The 15,517-nt window shown below is 43.7% G+C and overlaps 1 protein-coding gene across 1 annotated transcript in view; it reads right to left on the bottom strand.

Moving 5' to 3' along the window:
* Window positions 1–15,517, bottom strand: part of LOC143766141 (uncharacterized) — a 49,562-nt gene that overhangs the window by 22,675 nt on the left and 11,370 nt on the right. Inside the window, exons 2-10 of the mRNA XM_077253598.1 lie at window positions 14,520–14,672; window positions 14,211–14,390; window positions 14,003–14,126; window positions 13,822–13,919; window positions 3,282–3,431; window positions 2,973–3,152; window positions 2,767–2,890; window positions 2,589–2,683; window positions 1,165–1,255 (exon numbers count right to left, since the gene is read on the bottom strand). Coding sequence (XP_077109713.1) covers window positions 1,165–1,255; window positions 2,589–2,683; window positions 2,767–2,890; window positions 2,973–3,152; window positions 3,282–3,431; window positions 13,822–13,919; window positions 14,003–14,126; window positions 14,211–14,234 — 886 coding nt within the window. The 5' untranslated portion in view covers window positions 14,235–14,390; window positions 14,520–14,672. The remainder of the gene's footprint in view (window positions 1–1,164; window positions 1,256–2,588; window positions 2,684–2,766; window positions 2,891–2,972; window positions 3,153–3,281; window positions 3,432–13,821; window positions 13,920–14,002; window positions 14,127–14,210; window positions 14,391–14,519; window positions 14,673–15,517) is intronic.

Raw genomic sequence — 15,517 nt, 5'->3', positions numbered from 1 at the left:
ATCTCAACATGCCGTCTGTCCTGCATGAATACAAAAAGGATTGGATTGACTGGAATCAGAGAAGATGACTCCTATAAGGTACCTGGATGTAAACGTTTATTTGTGATCCTGCCTGTGTCTCATCAGTACTGTAGCTCCTGTATGGTACCCTGTCTGACACTGGCTGGTAACAACAACTGCCAGCATTTCCTTACCATACTGTAGTTAAGGATGGAAATTGTAGGTTCAAGAAATACAATTATATATGGGGCTGAACTGACATTACATTACAGCTTGGTGGTGCATATATGTACTGATGGGGGTTCTGGCGCTGCATTCATGTACTGACGATGGTTCTGGGGGTGCATTCATATACTGACGGTGGTTATGGCGCTACTTTGATGCACTGACGGTGGTTCTTGTGCTGCATTCATGTACTGATGATGGTTCTGGTGCTGCATACATGTGCTGATGGTGGTCCAATCTTATACACAAGTAACAATCCATAATGTGCTTCATGGCCATGTTAAAACTTAAAAAAAACGCCAAACATAGAGATTTGAGCTCATGAGGAAGATTTGGCAAGATTCTGCTGCAAAAACTGAGTCTTTTGGCAGAACTTGGTTGTGGTGATGTATTAATGTACTGATGAGGATTCTAGTGATGTACCCATTTAAGTACTCTATTAAATTGTTTTTGTGGCCCTTGGGATTGGTTCAGTATAGCAATGTTTTACATCTGTTAGCCAGCTTGATCACATGTGGGAATTCCATAGCAACCAGGCAACCCCCACATGTACTTATGCTGGCTAACAGATGTGAATCATTCAGCTGCGGCAATGAAAACTAAATCTCCGAGCACTAAAAAATACTCAGAGGACACCCGAGCATGCTCGGGAAATATCGAGTAACGAGTATATTCGCTCATCACTATTTACTATACTAATAAGAGGGAATTTTTATTTTCTGGCCTTGCATATTCAATAATGGATGGCTCCAGTACAATTTCTCATATAAATGCTCAAACTATTTGAGAAAGTTTTTTGGTGGAGGAGCATGTAGTGTTATAGTGGCAGAATTGTGACCTTTAATTGTGCTATGGTAGGACTACACCACCGATAAAGGAGTGACAGCCAGTGACTGAGGAGAATCTGTGACTTCTCTATATTTAGTGGTTACTACTCACCCGGGTAGTCATATGTAGGAATCTCCTCTTTACACCGCTCATCAACCCTCAAATATGTCCCTGTAGTATTAATTTTGGCCAGATGTTCACCCTGAAACAAAGATTGTAAAAGTCACAGACAGATGAAGAAGTCACATCTATGATCAGCTCTAATCCTGCCATCCCCACCGTTCTCACTACACAAGTATAAAACATATAATACTGGTGGATAGGGTTGAGCGAAACGGGTCGACCATTTTCAGAAGTCGCCGACTTTTGGCAAAGTCGGGTTTCATGAAACCCGACCCGACCCCTGTGTGGGGTCGGCCATGAGGTCGGCGATCTTCTGAATCTGGTATCGGGATTCCGATACCGAGTTCCGATATGTTTGCGATATCGGAAATCGGTATCAGAATCCACATTTAAGTGTAAAATAAAGGATTAAAATAAAAAATATTGATATGCTCACCTCTCCGACGCAGCCTGGACATCGCCGCTGGTAACCGGCATCTTCCGTTCCTAAAAATGGCGCTTGAAAGACCTTTCGAATGCTTCACGGCTTCTGATTGGTCGCGGCGGCCCACGTGACCGCTGAGCGACCAATCACAAGCCGGTGACGTAATTCTAGGTCCTGTTCTGGTTCTCAGGTACATGAGAATTACGTCACGGCTTGTGATTGGTCGCTGAGCGGTCACGTGGGCCGCCGCGACCAATCACAAAGCCGTGACGTCATCGGAAGGTCCTTCACGCATTCATTCTTAAGAAGGAAGGCTGCCGGAAAGAAGCAGGGCGCGTACGAGGGTGAGTATAGACCTAACAGGAATATACTCACCCTCGGCTTCTTTCCGGCAGCCTTCCTTCTTAAGAATGAACGCGTGAAGGACCTTCCGATGACGTCACGGCTTTGTGATTGGTCGCGGCGGCCCACGTGACCTCTCAGCGACCAATCACAAGCCGTGACGTAATTCTCATGTACCTGAGAACCAGAACAGGACCTAGAATTACGTCACCGGCTTGTGATTGGTTGCTCAGCGGTCACGTGGGCCGCCGCGACCAATCACAAGCCGTGAAGCATTCGAAAGGTCTTTCAAGCGCCATTTTTAGGAACGGAAGATGCCGGTTACTACCAGGGTGCGTCAGAGGGTGAGTATATCAATTTTTTTTATTTTAATTCTTTATTTTACACGTAAATATGGATCCCAGGGCCTGAAGGAGAGTTTCCTCTCCTTCAGACCCTGGGAACCATAGTATCCCATTGCACTGCATTGGGTTTCGCGTTTCGGCCGACCCCGACTTTTTTATAGGATCGGCCGATTTCACTCGACCCGACTTTTGAGAAAGTCGGGTTTCGTGAAACCCGACCCGATCCTATAAAAATAAAAGTCGCTCAACCCTACTGGTGGATAAAACAAAGCACAAGACCTTCACAGCTTCTCTCCATCTACCTGATGATCCTGAGGAACACTGAAATTTTCTTGTTTACAGTCTTGTGGAAGAAGATGGGGACATCTCTCTGGTGTTGTCCTCTTACTGGATAGAACTGGAGGAAACACATACAGGGACTGAATTCATTCTATACATACAGACAATTATAGGCCGAGTGTATTTAGTCCTGTCTATTACCTGGTGATGTGAAGGGCTGGGGAACCTCCATCATGACGTCCTTGTACAGATCTTTGTGTCCTTCTAAATACTCCCACTCCTCCATGGAGAAATAGATGGTGACATCCTGACACCTTATAGGAACCTGACACATACAATGACACTGTCATCCCCTGATCCCTTCATAATGTTACTGTATCATTTCTCCACATTCCCAATAGTGTCACCTCTCCAGTCAGCAGCTCAATCATCTTGTTATTGAGTTCTAGGATCTTCTGGTCATTGATGTCCTCATGTATCAGGGGGTAAAGTGGAGGCCAAGTGATCTGGCTCAGGGGTCTGCCCCATCCCTCGGACATAAAGGCCTGACAGCGCTCACCAGAGGTCTTCTTCACTACTGTGTAATCCTGGTTATGGAGAGACACATTAATAAATCTCACTACAGACATTTCCAGAGTCCTCACCTCTCCAGTTCTGTCCATCTGTAATTCCCATAGATAAGAATGATGTAATGTGACGTCATCAGAATCTCTCACCTCTCCAGTAAGCCGGAAGAGGATCTCTAGGGTGAGGTGTAATATCCTCTCCGCCATCTTCTCCTTGTCCATATCCATCCTTGATGGGTCAATTAAGAAAATTCCCTTATATAGAAGATCTCCACTGAGAAGACCTACTATTGCGGTGACCTAAATGGGAAGAAGATCATAAAGATCTCATGTAATAACAAAATTACAGGACATAAAAACAGGAACATATGAGGAGATAGAAAGTGTAGAGGTTTTATTCTCAGATTGTATAAACTGGAATGTCATAAACATCACCCACTTGCTGCACTCGCGATATGGATGTGATTATAAAGGGAGACTTCACTTTTCACAATCAATTGTCCATTCAGCCACCACAACAGGCTGAAAAAAAGCTAAGCGCATCTCAGTCATCTCACACATCCACACCACACTTCTCAAAGTCATCACTCGCCGTTTTGATAGGCCACCAAGATACCTGGGTGGCACACTAGCTCACATGCACAGCTAACTTTTTTGAAAGCCCCCGATAGGTACTACTTGCACTTTGCCATACACCAGGTAAAAAAAAAACAAGCTATACTTTTCCTCTTTGTTGTGGGTACGTTTAGAACAGCAAGGAACAAACTTATTAAACTTTAGATGTAATATATAAAAAATAAAGTATGGTAATTAAAAAAAAAAAAAAAAAAGACAAATGTTACAATAACCCAGCAGGAAGTACGACGTCTAAAAATCACTAAAATTGACAAATCTCCGGGCCCGGATGGGATACACCCCCGAGTACTGCAGGAACTAAGTACAGTCATTGATAGACCATTATTTTTAATCTTTAAAGAGTCCATAATAACAGGGTCTGTACCACAGGACTGGCGTATAGCAAATGTGGTGTCAATATTAAAAAAGGGGACAAAAACTGAACTCGGAAATTATAGGCCAGTAACCTTAACCTCTACTGTGGGTAAAATCCTGGAGGGCATTCTAAGGGATGCTATACTGGAGTATCTGAAGAGGAATAACCTCATGACCCAGTATCAGCACGGGTTTACTACGGACCGTTCATGTCAGACTAATCTGATCAATTTCTATGAAGAGCTAAGTTCCGGACTGGACCAAGGGATCCCAGTAGAAGTAGTGTATATGGACTTTTCAAAAGCTTTTGATACGATGCCACACAAAAGGTTGATACATAAAATGAGAATAATGGGGATAGGGGAAAATATGTGTATGTGGGTTAAGAGCTGGCTCAGGGATAGGAAACAAAGGGTGGTTATTAATGGAGCACACTCGGACTGGGTCGCGGTTAGCAGTGGGGTACCACAGGGGTCAGTATTGGGCCCTCTTCTTTTTAACATATTTATTAATGACCTTATAGGGGGCATACAGAGCAAAATTTCAATATTTGCAGATGACACTAAACTCTGCAGGGTAATCAATACAGAGGAGGACAATTTTATATTACAGGATGATTTATGTAAACTAGAAGCTTGGGCTGATAAATGGCAAATGAGCTTTAATGGGGATAAATGTAAGATCATGCACTTGGGTAGAAGTAATAAGATGTATAACTATGTGCTTAATTCTAAAACTCTGGGCAAAACCGTCAATGAAAAAGACCTGGGTGTATGGTTGGATGACAAACTCACATTTAGTGGCCAGTGTCAGGCAGCTGCTACAAAGGCAAATAAAATAATGGGATGCATTAAAAGAGGCATAGATGCTCATGAGGAGAACATAATTTTACCTCTATACAAGTCACTAGTGCGACCACACTTAGAATACTGTGCACAGTTCTGGTCTCCGATGTATAACAAAGACATAGCTGAACCAGAGTGGGTGCAGAGAAGAGCGACCAAGGTTATTAAGAGGACTGGGGGGGTCTGCAATACCAAGATAGGTTATTACACTTGGGGCTATTTAGTTTGGAAAAACGAAGGCTAAGGGGCGATCTTATGTTAATGTATAAATATATGAGGGGACAGTACAAAGACCTTTCTGATGATCTTTTTAATCATAGACCTGAGACAGGGACAAGGGGGCATCCTCTACGTCTGGAGGAAAGAAGGTTTAGGCATAATAACAGACGCAGATTCTTTACTGTAAGGCTAAGTTCACACGTTGCAGAATTGCAGCGGAAATTTCCGTGGCAATTCTGCGCCTCCTGCCGCGGGTATATCGCATGCAGAATTAGCATGCATATACCCACAGAAATCTAGCGTTTTGCAAGCATAATTAGCTTGCAGAATGCTAGAGTTTTCCAAGCGATCTGTAGCATCGCTTGGTAAACTGATTGACAGGTTGGTCACACTTGTCAAACATAGTATTTGACAAGTGTGACCAACTTTTTACTATAGATGCTGCCTATGCAGCATCAATAGTAAAAGACAGAATGTTTAAAAATAATAAAAAAAATAAAAAAATGGTTATACTCACCTGCAGACCTCAGCGGCATCCGTTCCTATAGCTGGTGTGCGGTGAAGGGCCTGCGATGACGTCGCGGCTTGTGATTGGTCGCGTGAGCGGTCACATGCGGTCTCGCGACCAATCACAAGACCGCGACGTCATCGCAGGTCCTTCACCGCACAGTAGCTATAGGAACCGAAGCGGCAGCATGCAGCGGAGAGGCCGGAAGACTGCGGGGGACATCGAAGGTGAGTATATCATTATTTTTTATTTTAATTCTTTTATTTTTTACCAATTATATGGTGCCCAGTCCGTGGAGGAGAGTCTCCTCTCCTCCACCCTGGGTACCAACCGCACATGATCTGCTTGCTTCCCGCATGGTGGGCATAGCCCCGTGCGGGAAGTAAGCAGATCAATGCACTCCTATGGGTGCAGAATCGCCGCGATTCCGCAATTTTAATGAACATGCTGCATTTTTTTCTGGAATGTGATTCTGCTCAGGAAAAAAATGCAGCATGTGCACAAAAAATGCGGAATGCATTCTATTACATAGGATGCTTAATGGTACAGTTTTTTTTCGCGGTTTTATAGCGTTTTATAGCGAAAAACCGTGAAAAAAATGCGAAAAATATGCTACGTGTGCACACAGCCTTAGAGCAGTGAGACTATGGAACCTTAATAACTATGTAACTATGTTACTAAATATGTGACATAATATTTCCACACAAGGAAAAACAGTAGAAAAAGAAATGGGTTAAATAAAGAAACATTTTTATTGTTTATTGTTTTAGATCTTCACTCTGAAACAAATATTGTAAAAGTCACAAACAGATAGAGAAGTCACATCTATGATCAGCTCTAATCCTGCCATCTCCACCGTTCTCATTACACAAGTATAAAACACATAATACTGGTGGATAAAAATAGATTTTTTACTTATTATAAAATCTGTTTCTCGCAGTCTTTATTGGGGGACACAGAACCATGGGATAGTCTGCTGCCACTTTTAGGCTGACAGTATTATTGCATTTAAATAAAATTGGCTCCTCCCCAGCAGACTATACCTTGCCTGCTGGAGCCAGGCTTCCTCAGTTTTGTGAGAAAGCAGTAGGATGAGAAAAGAAAAGAATTAAGGCAAGAAAAAATATAACTGTACTCCCAACCAGGCAACCAAGGAAGGAGCTGTGTCCCCCAATGAAGAGCACGAGAAACAGATTTTACAGTAAGTAAAAAAAATTTTTTTTTCTTGTTCACCTTATTGGAGGACACAGAATCATGGGACGTCCTAAAGCGGTCACTAGGGAAATGGTATTAAATATCATACTGTTACCACCTAGTCTTCTTCCGTAACTCAAGCGGAAGTCTGGTCTACTGACGCCTGCAGTATCTTCCTACAAAGACTTGCATCTGCCGAGGCAAAAGTGCACACTGTAAAACGTATAAAATGTATGCACCAATGCCCAAGTAGCTGCTTTACAAACTGCAATGCCGATGCCTGATGGCAAAACTGCTCAGGAACCTCTTACATCTCACATGGATTGCGCCCTAATCCTAAATGGGGCCACCCTGGCCTTAGACTTAGACACCTGGATAATACCTATCTTGATCCAGTGGGCAATGGTTGCTTTAGGTTTTCTTCTAAAATGACCCCTACAAGGGCCCTGTGGTATAACAAAGAATTAGAACTAGCTATGACCAAACATGCCTGGATAACGTCTTATCCAAGCACACAGGTGCAGGTGTTATCCGAAAGTCTGGGAGTGCTTGTATATTATGTTCGAGTCTCTGTGGCTGCATGATTTGCGGCTGTTAGACAGCTTCAACACATGTGGAATTGCCTGTTTGTTATATACGAGCACGCCCAGATGTTCGATAAGATTTTATCCGAGCATGTTCGCTCATCATTAATCAGAACGAATAAATGAGGCGGTGGCCAATAAATAATACCTTACGGCTCTGACAATGTCCAACCTGTGCAGATCCTTCTCAATAGGATGAGATAGTGTGGGACAAAAGGAAGATTAAATTATATCTTCATTAATGTGAAAATTTGATTCCACCTTTGGGAGAAAAGAAGGAATTGGCCTCAACAGTACCTGCTCCTGATGAAGAATAAGGTAAGGGGCACAACAAGACAAAGCAGCAAACTCCAAGACCCTCCTAAGTGATGGCTATAAGGAAAGCTATAAGCTATAAGAAAGAAAAAAAGTGAAGAGATTTCTCTGATAGGCTTAAAGGGCAGAGATTGAAGAGCCTCTAAAACAAGACTCAGATATCAAGGAGCCCGATAGGGTGGTTTAGCGTGTGCCACACCTTGGACAAAAGCCTTAACCTGAGGTATAGATGCAAAATCCCTCTGAAACACAACAGCCAGGGCAGATACCTCACTCTTAAGGAAGTTAAGCTCCAGCCCTGCTTCCAATCCAGACTCGTAAGAAGTAGAGTACTGTGGCCAGTGTGAATGGGAGAGCCGGGAAATGATAGTGATCTGGATTTACCGCAAACTGAAGAAATCGCTAATGGATTTGAAAAGTTGTCACGTGCAAATAAGCATCTCGAATATCTACTGTGGAGACACAGGGGGGTCAGTGTGCACCCAGGTTCTCTAGACGAAACCGCATGGACCAGGGATCTTCCCACCAAATGCCTGCTCTCCTTTTAATATGGGTATAAGGCTACTTAAACAACACAGGGTGAGGGTAAAACAGTGTGGCAATGCTTTTTTGAAAACAAAACAGGCAGATAACACGTAGAACAGTCCCAGCAAAATACCCCAAGATTGTGCACATTACAGAGTTTCACCCTTCCGCTGACTCGCTGAGATAATGGCAGCTGTTACTTCAGAGATCCCAGGGTTGGCAACCCCAACTGTGGCACGCACACAGAGAGGAGGTAACGACAAGCGGAGGAAGATGACAGTCCATTCAGGTACAAGGTCAGTTGGCCAGAGGGTCACAGCCTGGCTTCTCTGAACATCTCCATGGAGCCAGGCGACTGGCGGATCCTGATCCTGGCTTTCTCCTAATGTATCCATTGTTCAGAGATGGTCAATGGAGCAGATCTGTATTCTTCCAACCTAGGTTGTTTATTGTAGAATGACAGATCTGTGTCCCTCGTGAAGGAGCCATGATGAATTGACAGTAGTCCTGTAGAATCGCCTGGATGTTTTGATGTCTTGGGTGAATCTCTGTCTGTCTCTGTCTGTCAGTCTATACTGTGGCACTTAACCTATTTTCATACTTAACACTATTTACACAAAGGGTAAGAATGGAGATGAGATCAGTTAGCATTACTTGATTATTTAATCTATTTGCATAGTTTTTCCTCCTCTGTTTTAAAAATCAACAAACTACCTGGCCTAGAGAATGAATAATTAGCATATCAGTAAACATGACTAGCCATCAAGGATAAGCACACAATACAAGTCAATATTACAGGCTTACACAAACAAAAGTCTGTTTTCTTGACCAGCCAGAAAGAAATGCTTCAATTCAAAAGCCAACATACAGTTAACAGTCTATATTTTTAGCAAACCAAAAATAATACATCTGGTTAATTAAGACACAATGCTTCACATCTACTGAAGAAATTCCCCAGCTTCCATGGATGCAACCACTGAGTGGAGCAACTCCATTTTGAAGTGCTGAAGCCAAACCAATTTGTTCAGGTGCCTTAAATCTAAAATAGGCCGTAACGAGCATCCTTCTTGGGGATAATAAATAAGTTTGATTAAAACCCCCTAAAGAGATCTGAGGTGGGAACACCTACAATCACCCCTGCCTGAAGAAGGGAGGTATCGCCTGGTCGAAACTCTATTCTGTAACTCGTAAAGATGACCACCCTGACCCAAAGATCGCTGATTGCCACCAGTCATGCCTCCTGAAAAAGAAGGAGGCGGACACCCATCTAGGAAGAATCCCGAGTGGGGGTTGTCCAACAAGCATTGACCTTCCTGCCGCCTCTGGAAAAGGAGGGTCTGGCTTCTGACCCAGAAGGGTATCCAATGGGAGTTGCGCTAAAGCAGGGGTGAGGAACCTCAGGCCGTAGGGCCACTTACGGCCCTCGATGACCTTTTATCAGGCCCCCGAGCAGATTCTCAGGGACTGCATTCTTGGGCAAGGAGCTGAATTTTGATTGCCACAAGATTATTAATTTCTTCTTGAGCTGTTGGCACACACGCAGTGTTCACTACTGAACATTGAAGGGCATGCAAAGAAAGATTACGTCGTGAAACCGGTGCCAGAGTCAGGATGTACTTTGTGGGCGGAGTTTGTACGGCCCTCGAAGGATGGTATAAATATCCAATTGGACCTTGGCAGAGAAAAGATTCCCCAACCCTGCTCTAAAGGTAGATCTACTGGGCTCCTGGGAGACCTTTGGTCTAACCTTCCAACCTGACTCATCAGCTGCAGGAAATTGACTAAAGGGACAGACTTGCAATGCCCCACACCACCAAAAAGGACTTTGTCATAAATGCTTAACCCATGCAAACTACCACCTCAGAAACCCAAGTGACAGAAAAGGCTGGGCAAAGTGCAACATCAAAAGCGTCCCTGGCTACAGACTCTATTAGTCTATCCGTGAAGGCTCTAAGTACAGTAATTTTGGCAAGAAGTAGAGTGGTCACTCTAGATAAGCGAGACACTGGAGTATCAACCGCCGATGGAGTAGACCAGCTCTGCTGGGAAGGAATATAACACCTCCATAAGGTTACAATTATGAAAGCGTTTGTCTGGGTGTTCCCATGCCCTTTTTACACTTCAGTAAATTCCTCATGGTTAGAAAAAGATCTAGATATGCGCTTACCCCTCCTAAAAACCTGTTTTGGTAAAGGGAAGGGAGAGCGCAGCCGTCTCTCCCAGAGAAGCATCCACAGCAGACACATAACTGTCCGCCATTTTCCTCAGCTCCCCCATCTGATATGGATCTAGAACAGATTCTGCACTAGAACTGGATTCTGAGCACAGAGGGGAGCAAATCTGCTGGGAAGGGGAAAAGCAATCTGGGACTCTCTTCTGTGAAGGTGACCGAGACAAAGAGGTAACCGGCAGCCTTTTGGACTGCTTTCATGACCGGCCATTCTGGCACAGGTTGGCTGGAGGATCCGACTCATAATGGTGATCAGAGCTCCTAGGATGGAAGTAATGACCGGCAATCATTCCACAACTGTAACCAGCGTCCTGGATACCCTGGTTAGCTCGGCTACAGACTGATCTAAATCATGAGCACAGGCAAAAGGGGCAATATTCTCCTCAGACGTCATTGAGGTCCCCTGTGTGGCTACCAGCAAGGAAGCAGGAGGGGTACAGATGGTACAATAGGCTACAGACTGACCAGTGGAAAAGTTACTATTACAAGACACACCAACATAGTTAGTTACTAAAGCAGACAGCGCTAATGGACATGCATGGTCCTCTCTAGACTCACACATTATGGATTGATAGTGAAAAGGCAAAAAGACTCCACTAAACAGTGACAAATAACTGTTAGATGCTAGAGTGCATAGTATTAGCCCCCAGTAGCGAACAGTCTATCAGATTCACATTGCAGGAGAAATTAATATACACTTCGCACCCCATCTTGACTGAAAAAAAACAGAAATGTAGAAATTCTTGCAAGCTTATTAAAAAAGAAAAACTGAAATATCACATGGTTATAAATATTCAGACCCTTTGCTCAGTATTGAGTAGAAGCACCTCTTTGAGCTAGTACAGCCATGAGCCTTCTTGGGAATGATGCAATAAGTTTTTCACACCTAGATTTGGGGATCCTCTGCCATACTTCCCAGCAGATCCTCTGCAGTTCTGTCAGGTTGGATGGTGAACGTTGGTGGACAGCCACTTTCAGGTCTCTCCAGAGATGTTCAATTGGGTTTAGGTCAGGGCTCTGGCTGGGCCAGTCAAGAATGGTCACAGAGTTGTATTGAAGCCACACGTTTGTTATTTTAGCTGTGTGCTTAGGGTCATTGTCTTGTTGGAAGGTGAACCTTCGGCCAGTCTGAGTTCAAGAACACTCTGGAAGAGGTTTTCATCCAGGATATCTCTGTACTTGGCCGCATTCATGTTTCCTTCAATGGCAACCAGTCGTCCTGTCCCTGCAGCTGAAAAACACCCCCATAGGATGATGCTGCCACCACGTTTCACTATTGGGCAGGTGATGAGCAGTGCCTGGTTTGCTGTACACATACAGCTTAGATTTACCACCAAAAAGGTCTATCTTCGTCTCATCAGACCAGAGAATCTTATTTCTCATAGTCTGGGAGTCATTCATGTGTTTTTTTTTTTTGCAAACTCTATGCGGGCTTTCATATGTATTTCACTCAGGAGAGGCTTCCGTTGGGCCACTCTGCCATAAAGGCCCGACTGGTGGAGGGCTGCAGTGATAGTTGACTTTGTGGAACTTTCTCCCATCTCCCTACTGCATATCTAGAGTTCAGCCAGTAATCTTGGGGTTCTTCTTTACCTCTCTCACCAAGGCTCTTCTCCCGCGATTGTTCAGCTTGGCTGGACGGCCAGGTCTAGGAAGACTTCTGGTTGTCCCAAACTTCTTCCATTTAAGAATTATGGAGGCCACTGTGCTCTTAGGAACCTTGGGTACTGCAGAAATTATTTTGTAACCTTGGCCAGATCTGTGCCTTGCCACAATTCTGTTTCTGAGCTCCTTAGCCAGTTCCTTTGACCTTATGATTCTCATTTGGTCTGAAATGTGAGGATTTATATAGACAGGTGTGTGCCTTTCCAAATCAAGTCCTATCAGTTTAATTAAGCATAGCTGGACTCCAATGAAGGAGTAGAACCATCTCAAGGAGGATCACAAGGAATCGGACAGCATGTGACAAAGGGACTCTGTCACCTGAATTTGGAGGGAACAATTTTCAGTCATATGGGCGGGGTTTTCGGGTGTTTGATTCACCCTTTCCTTACCCGCTGGCTGCAATATTGGATTGAAGTTCATTCTCTGTCCTCCGTAGTACATGCCTGCACAAGGCATGCCTCCAAATTCAGGTGACAGAGTCCCTTTAAATATGAATGTCTGAGCAAATACTTATACTTATGACCATGTGATATTTCAGATTTCTTTTTTAATAAATTTGCTAACATTTCTACATTTTTGCTTTTCTTCAGTCAAGATGGGGTGCAGAGTTTACATTAATTAATGTGAAAAAAAAGAACTTTTTTGAATTTAACAAATAACTGCAATGAATCAAAGAGTGAAAAATTTAAAGTGGTCTGAATACTTTCCGTACCCACTGTAAGTACAACTCGTGATTGTGAAAATTAAAAAATGCCTTAGAAGGATTATATCTGAAATGTCTGTCGTGGTGTGCGCCACACTTGGATTCCTGGACCTTCCTGGTAATGTAACTCTCATTCATGGTTGTCTGATTAGACCTTCTGCCTCCTTTGATTCTTTATTTGACCTCCTTATTTTTCACTGTCATGGCTTTGTCTCCATGCAGTTCATTGGTATGTACTCTCTAATCACCATTAGTAATTGATGTGCATTTGTTCCGCTTCTGTGCCATTCATGATTTTATACTTATACTTCGGCACTATTGCCTCTATACTAAATTTATGACATAGATAGGGTTATGTGCACGCATTCCTATACATCATTCAGCACTGATTCCATGGTTCTTGACATCTCTTATCAATTTTACTTTAGGTTTTTTGTATAAATATTTAGATTAGGCATTGGTCTTTATCTGTGACCGATTGGCGTATCCCCTTACTATGAATATACATCTTTTTTCCCTACCTCTATATACTACCCTCTCGATAAGGGTCACATCTTTTTAACAATTTGTAAATCTTCATGTATTTGAATCTGTTGTTGTGCCATGTTGTTGCCAATTACATAAATAAAGCATTTTTTCATTTTCTCATTCACGTGCTGTACTTAATTATGACCTCATGTACTGTGCTTTCTTTCTCTTCGGTCTTCAAAGAACTGAGGAAGCCTGGCTCCAGCAGGTGAGGTATGATTTGCTGGAGAGGAGCCAATTTTATTGAAATGCAATAATAGGTGTCAGCAGACCATGATTCTGTGTCTGGCAATAAGACGAAAGAGAAAACAAGACTGAGCACAAGACTTTCACAGCCATCTACACATGATAGGGGAGATCTCATGACACCTTCTCTCCATCTACCTGATGATCCTGAGGAACATTGGGATTTTCTTGTTTAAAGTCCTGTGGAAGAAGAGGACGGGGACATCTCTCTGGTGTTGTCCTCTTACTGGATAGAACTGGAGGAAACACATACAGGTACTGAATTCATTCTTTACATACAGATAATTATAGGTTGTGTGTATTTAGTCCTGTCTATTACCTGGTGATGTGAAAGCTTGGGGAACCTCCATCATGACGTCCTTGTACAGATCTTTGTGTCCTTCTAAATACTCCCACTCTTCCATGGAGAAGTAGACGGCAACATCCTGATACCTTAAACGAACCTGACACACGCAATGATACAGTCATACCCCCCGATCCCTTCATAGCGATATTTTATAATGTCCCATCATTCCCAGCAGTGTCACCTCTCCAGTCAGCAGCTCAATCATCTTGTAGTTGAGTTCTAGGATCTTCCAGTCATTAATGTCCCCATGTTTCACGAGTTGAGGTGGAGGCCCCTTGATTGGGCTCAGGGGTTTTCTCTATCCCTCAGACACAGGGGCCTGACAGCGCTCACTAGAGGTCTTCTTCACTACTGTATAATCCTGGTTTTGGAGAGACACATTAATAAATCTCCCTACAGACATTTCCAGAGTCCTCACCTCTCCAGTTCTGTCCATCAGTTATTCCCATAGATATGAATGATGTAATGTGATGTCATCAGAATCTCTCACCTGTCCAGTAAGCCGGAAGAGGATCTCTAGGGTGAGGTGTAATATCCTCTCCGTCATCATTTTCACCTTGTCCATATCCATCCTTGACGGGTCAATCAGGAAAATTCTCTTATATTGAAGATCTCTGCTGCGAGGATCCGATATTGTAGGGACCTGAATGGGGAGAAGATGACGATGTAACATCATAAAGATCCCATGTAATAACACAATTACAGGAGATAATAATGGGAACATATTAGGAGATAGAACATGTAGATGTTGTATGATCAGATCCCATAAACTGGAATGTCATAAACATCATCCACTTGCTGCACTCGTGAGTTGGATGCGACTGTAAAGCAGAACTAAGCGTCCCCCCACAGTCATCGCATACATCCACACTACACTTCTCTCAGCCACCACTCACCATTTTGATAGCCATCAAGACGCCTGCCATCGGTGGCACACTAGCTCACATGCACAGACAACTTTTCAAAGCTGCCGATAGGTACTTCTTGCACTTTGGCATATACTGGATAAAAAAACAAGCTATACTTTTCCTCTTTAAAGGGACTCTGTCACCCCCTCCAGCCGTTAGAAACTAAAAGAGCCTCCTTGTGCAGCAGTAATGCTGCATTCTGACAAGGTGGCTCTTTTAGTTATTGGTGCAGTCAAAGCAGAAATAAAGCATTTTATAATTTCGCAAAAATACCTGTCTTTAGCCATGGAGGCAGGCCTTAACCCCCCTGCTGCACACGCCACACTGCCGTCACTCAAGGCTTCTTCGGCGCTGGGCGCCTCCCCCTCCGCGCTGTTTTCAAATCAAATCCGGCGCCTGCGCTGTTTTGTTCTGCCTGGGGCAGGCGCAGTGTTTGCCCCGCACTGTGTTATGCATTATGCACAGTGGAGGGCTGGGATTCACAAGCTAGGTGGCCGCACAGGCGCAGTCTGCGAGACTGCATCTGAGGTCAGACGGGCCGCAAACACTGCGCCTGCCCCAGGCAGAACAAAACAGCGCA

This window comes from Ranitomeya variabilis, chromosome 4, assembly GCF_051348905.1.
Source record: "Ranitomeya variabilis isolate aRanVar5 chromosome 4, aRanVar5.hap1, whole genome shotgun sequence".
NCBI classification, from domain to species: domain Eukaryota; kingdom Metazoa; phylum Chordata; class Amphibia; order Anura; family Dendrobatidae; genus Ranitomeya; species Ranitomeya variabilis.
The sequence above is the reverse complement of the archived record's forward strand: the minus strand, read 5'-3'. Positions and strand labels throughout refer to the sequence as shown.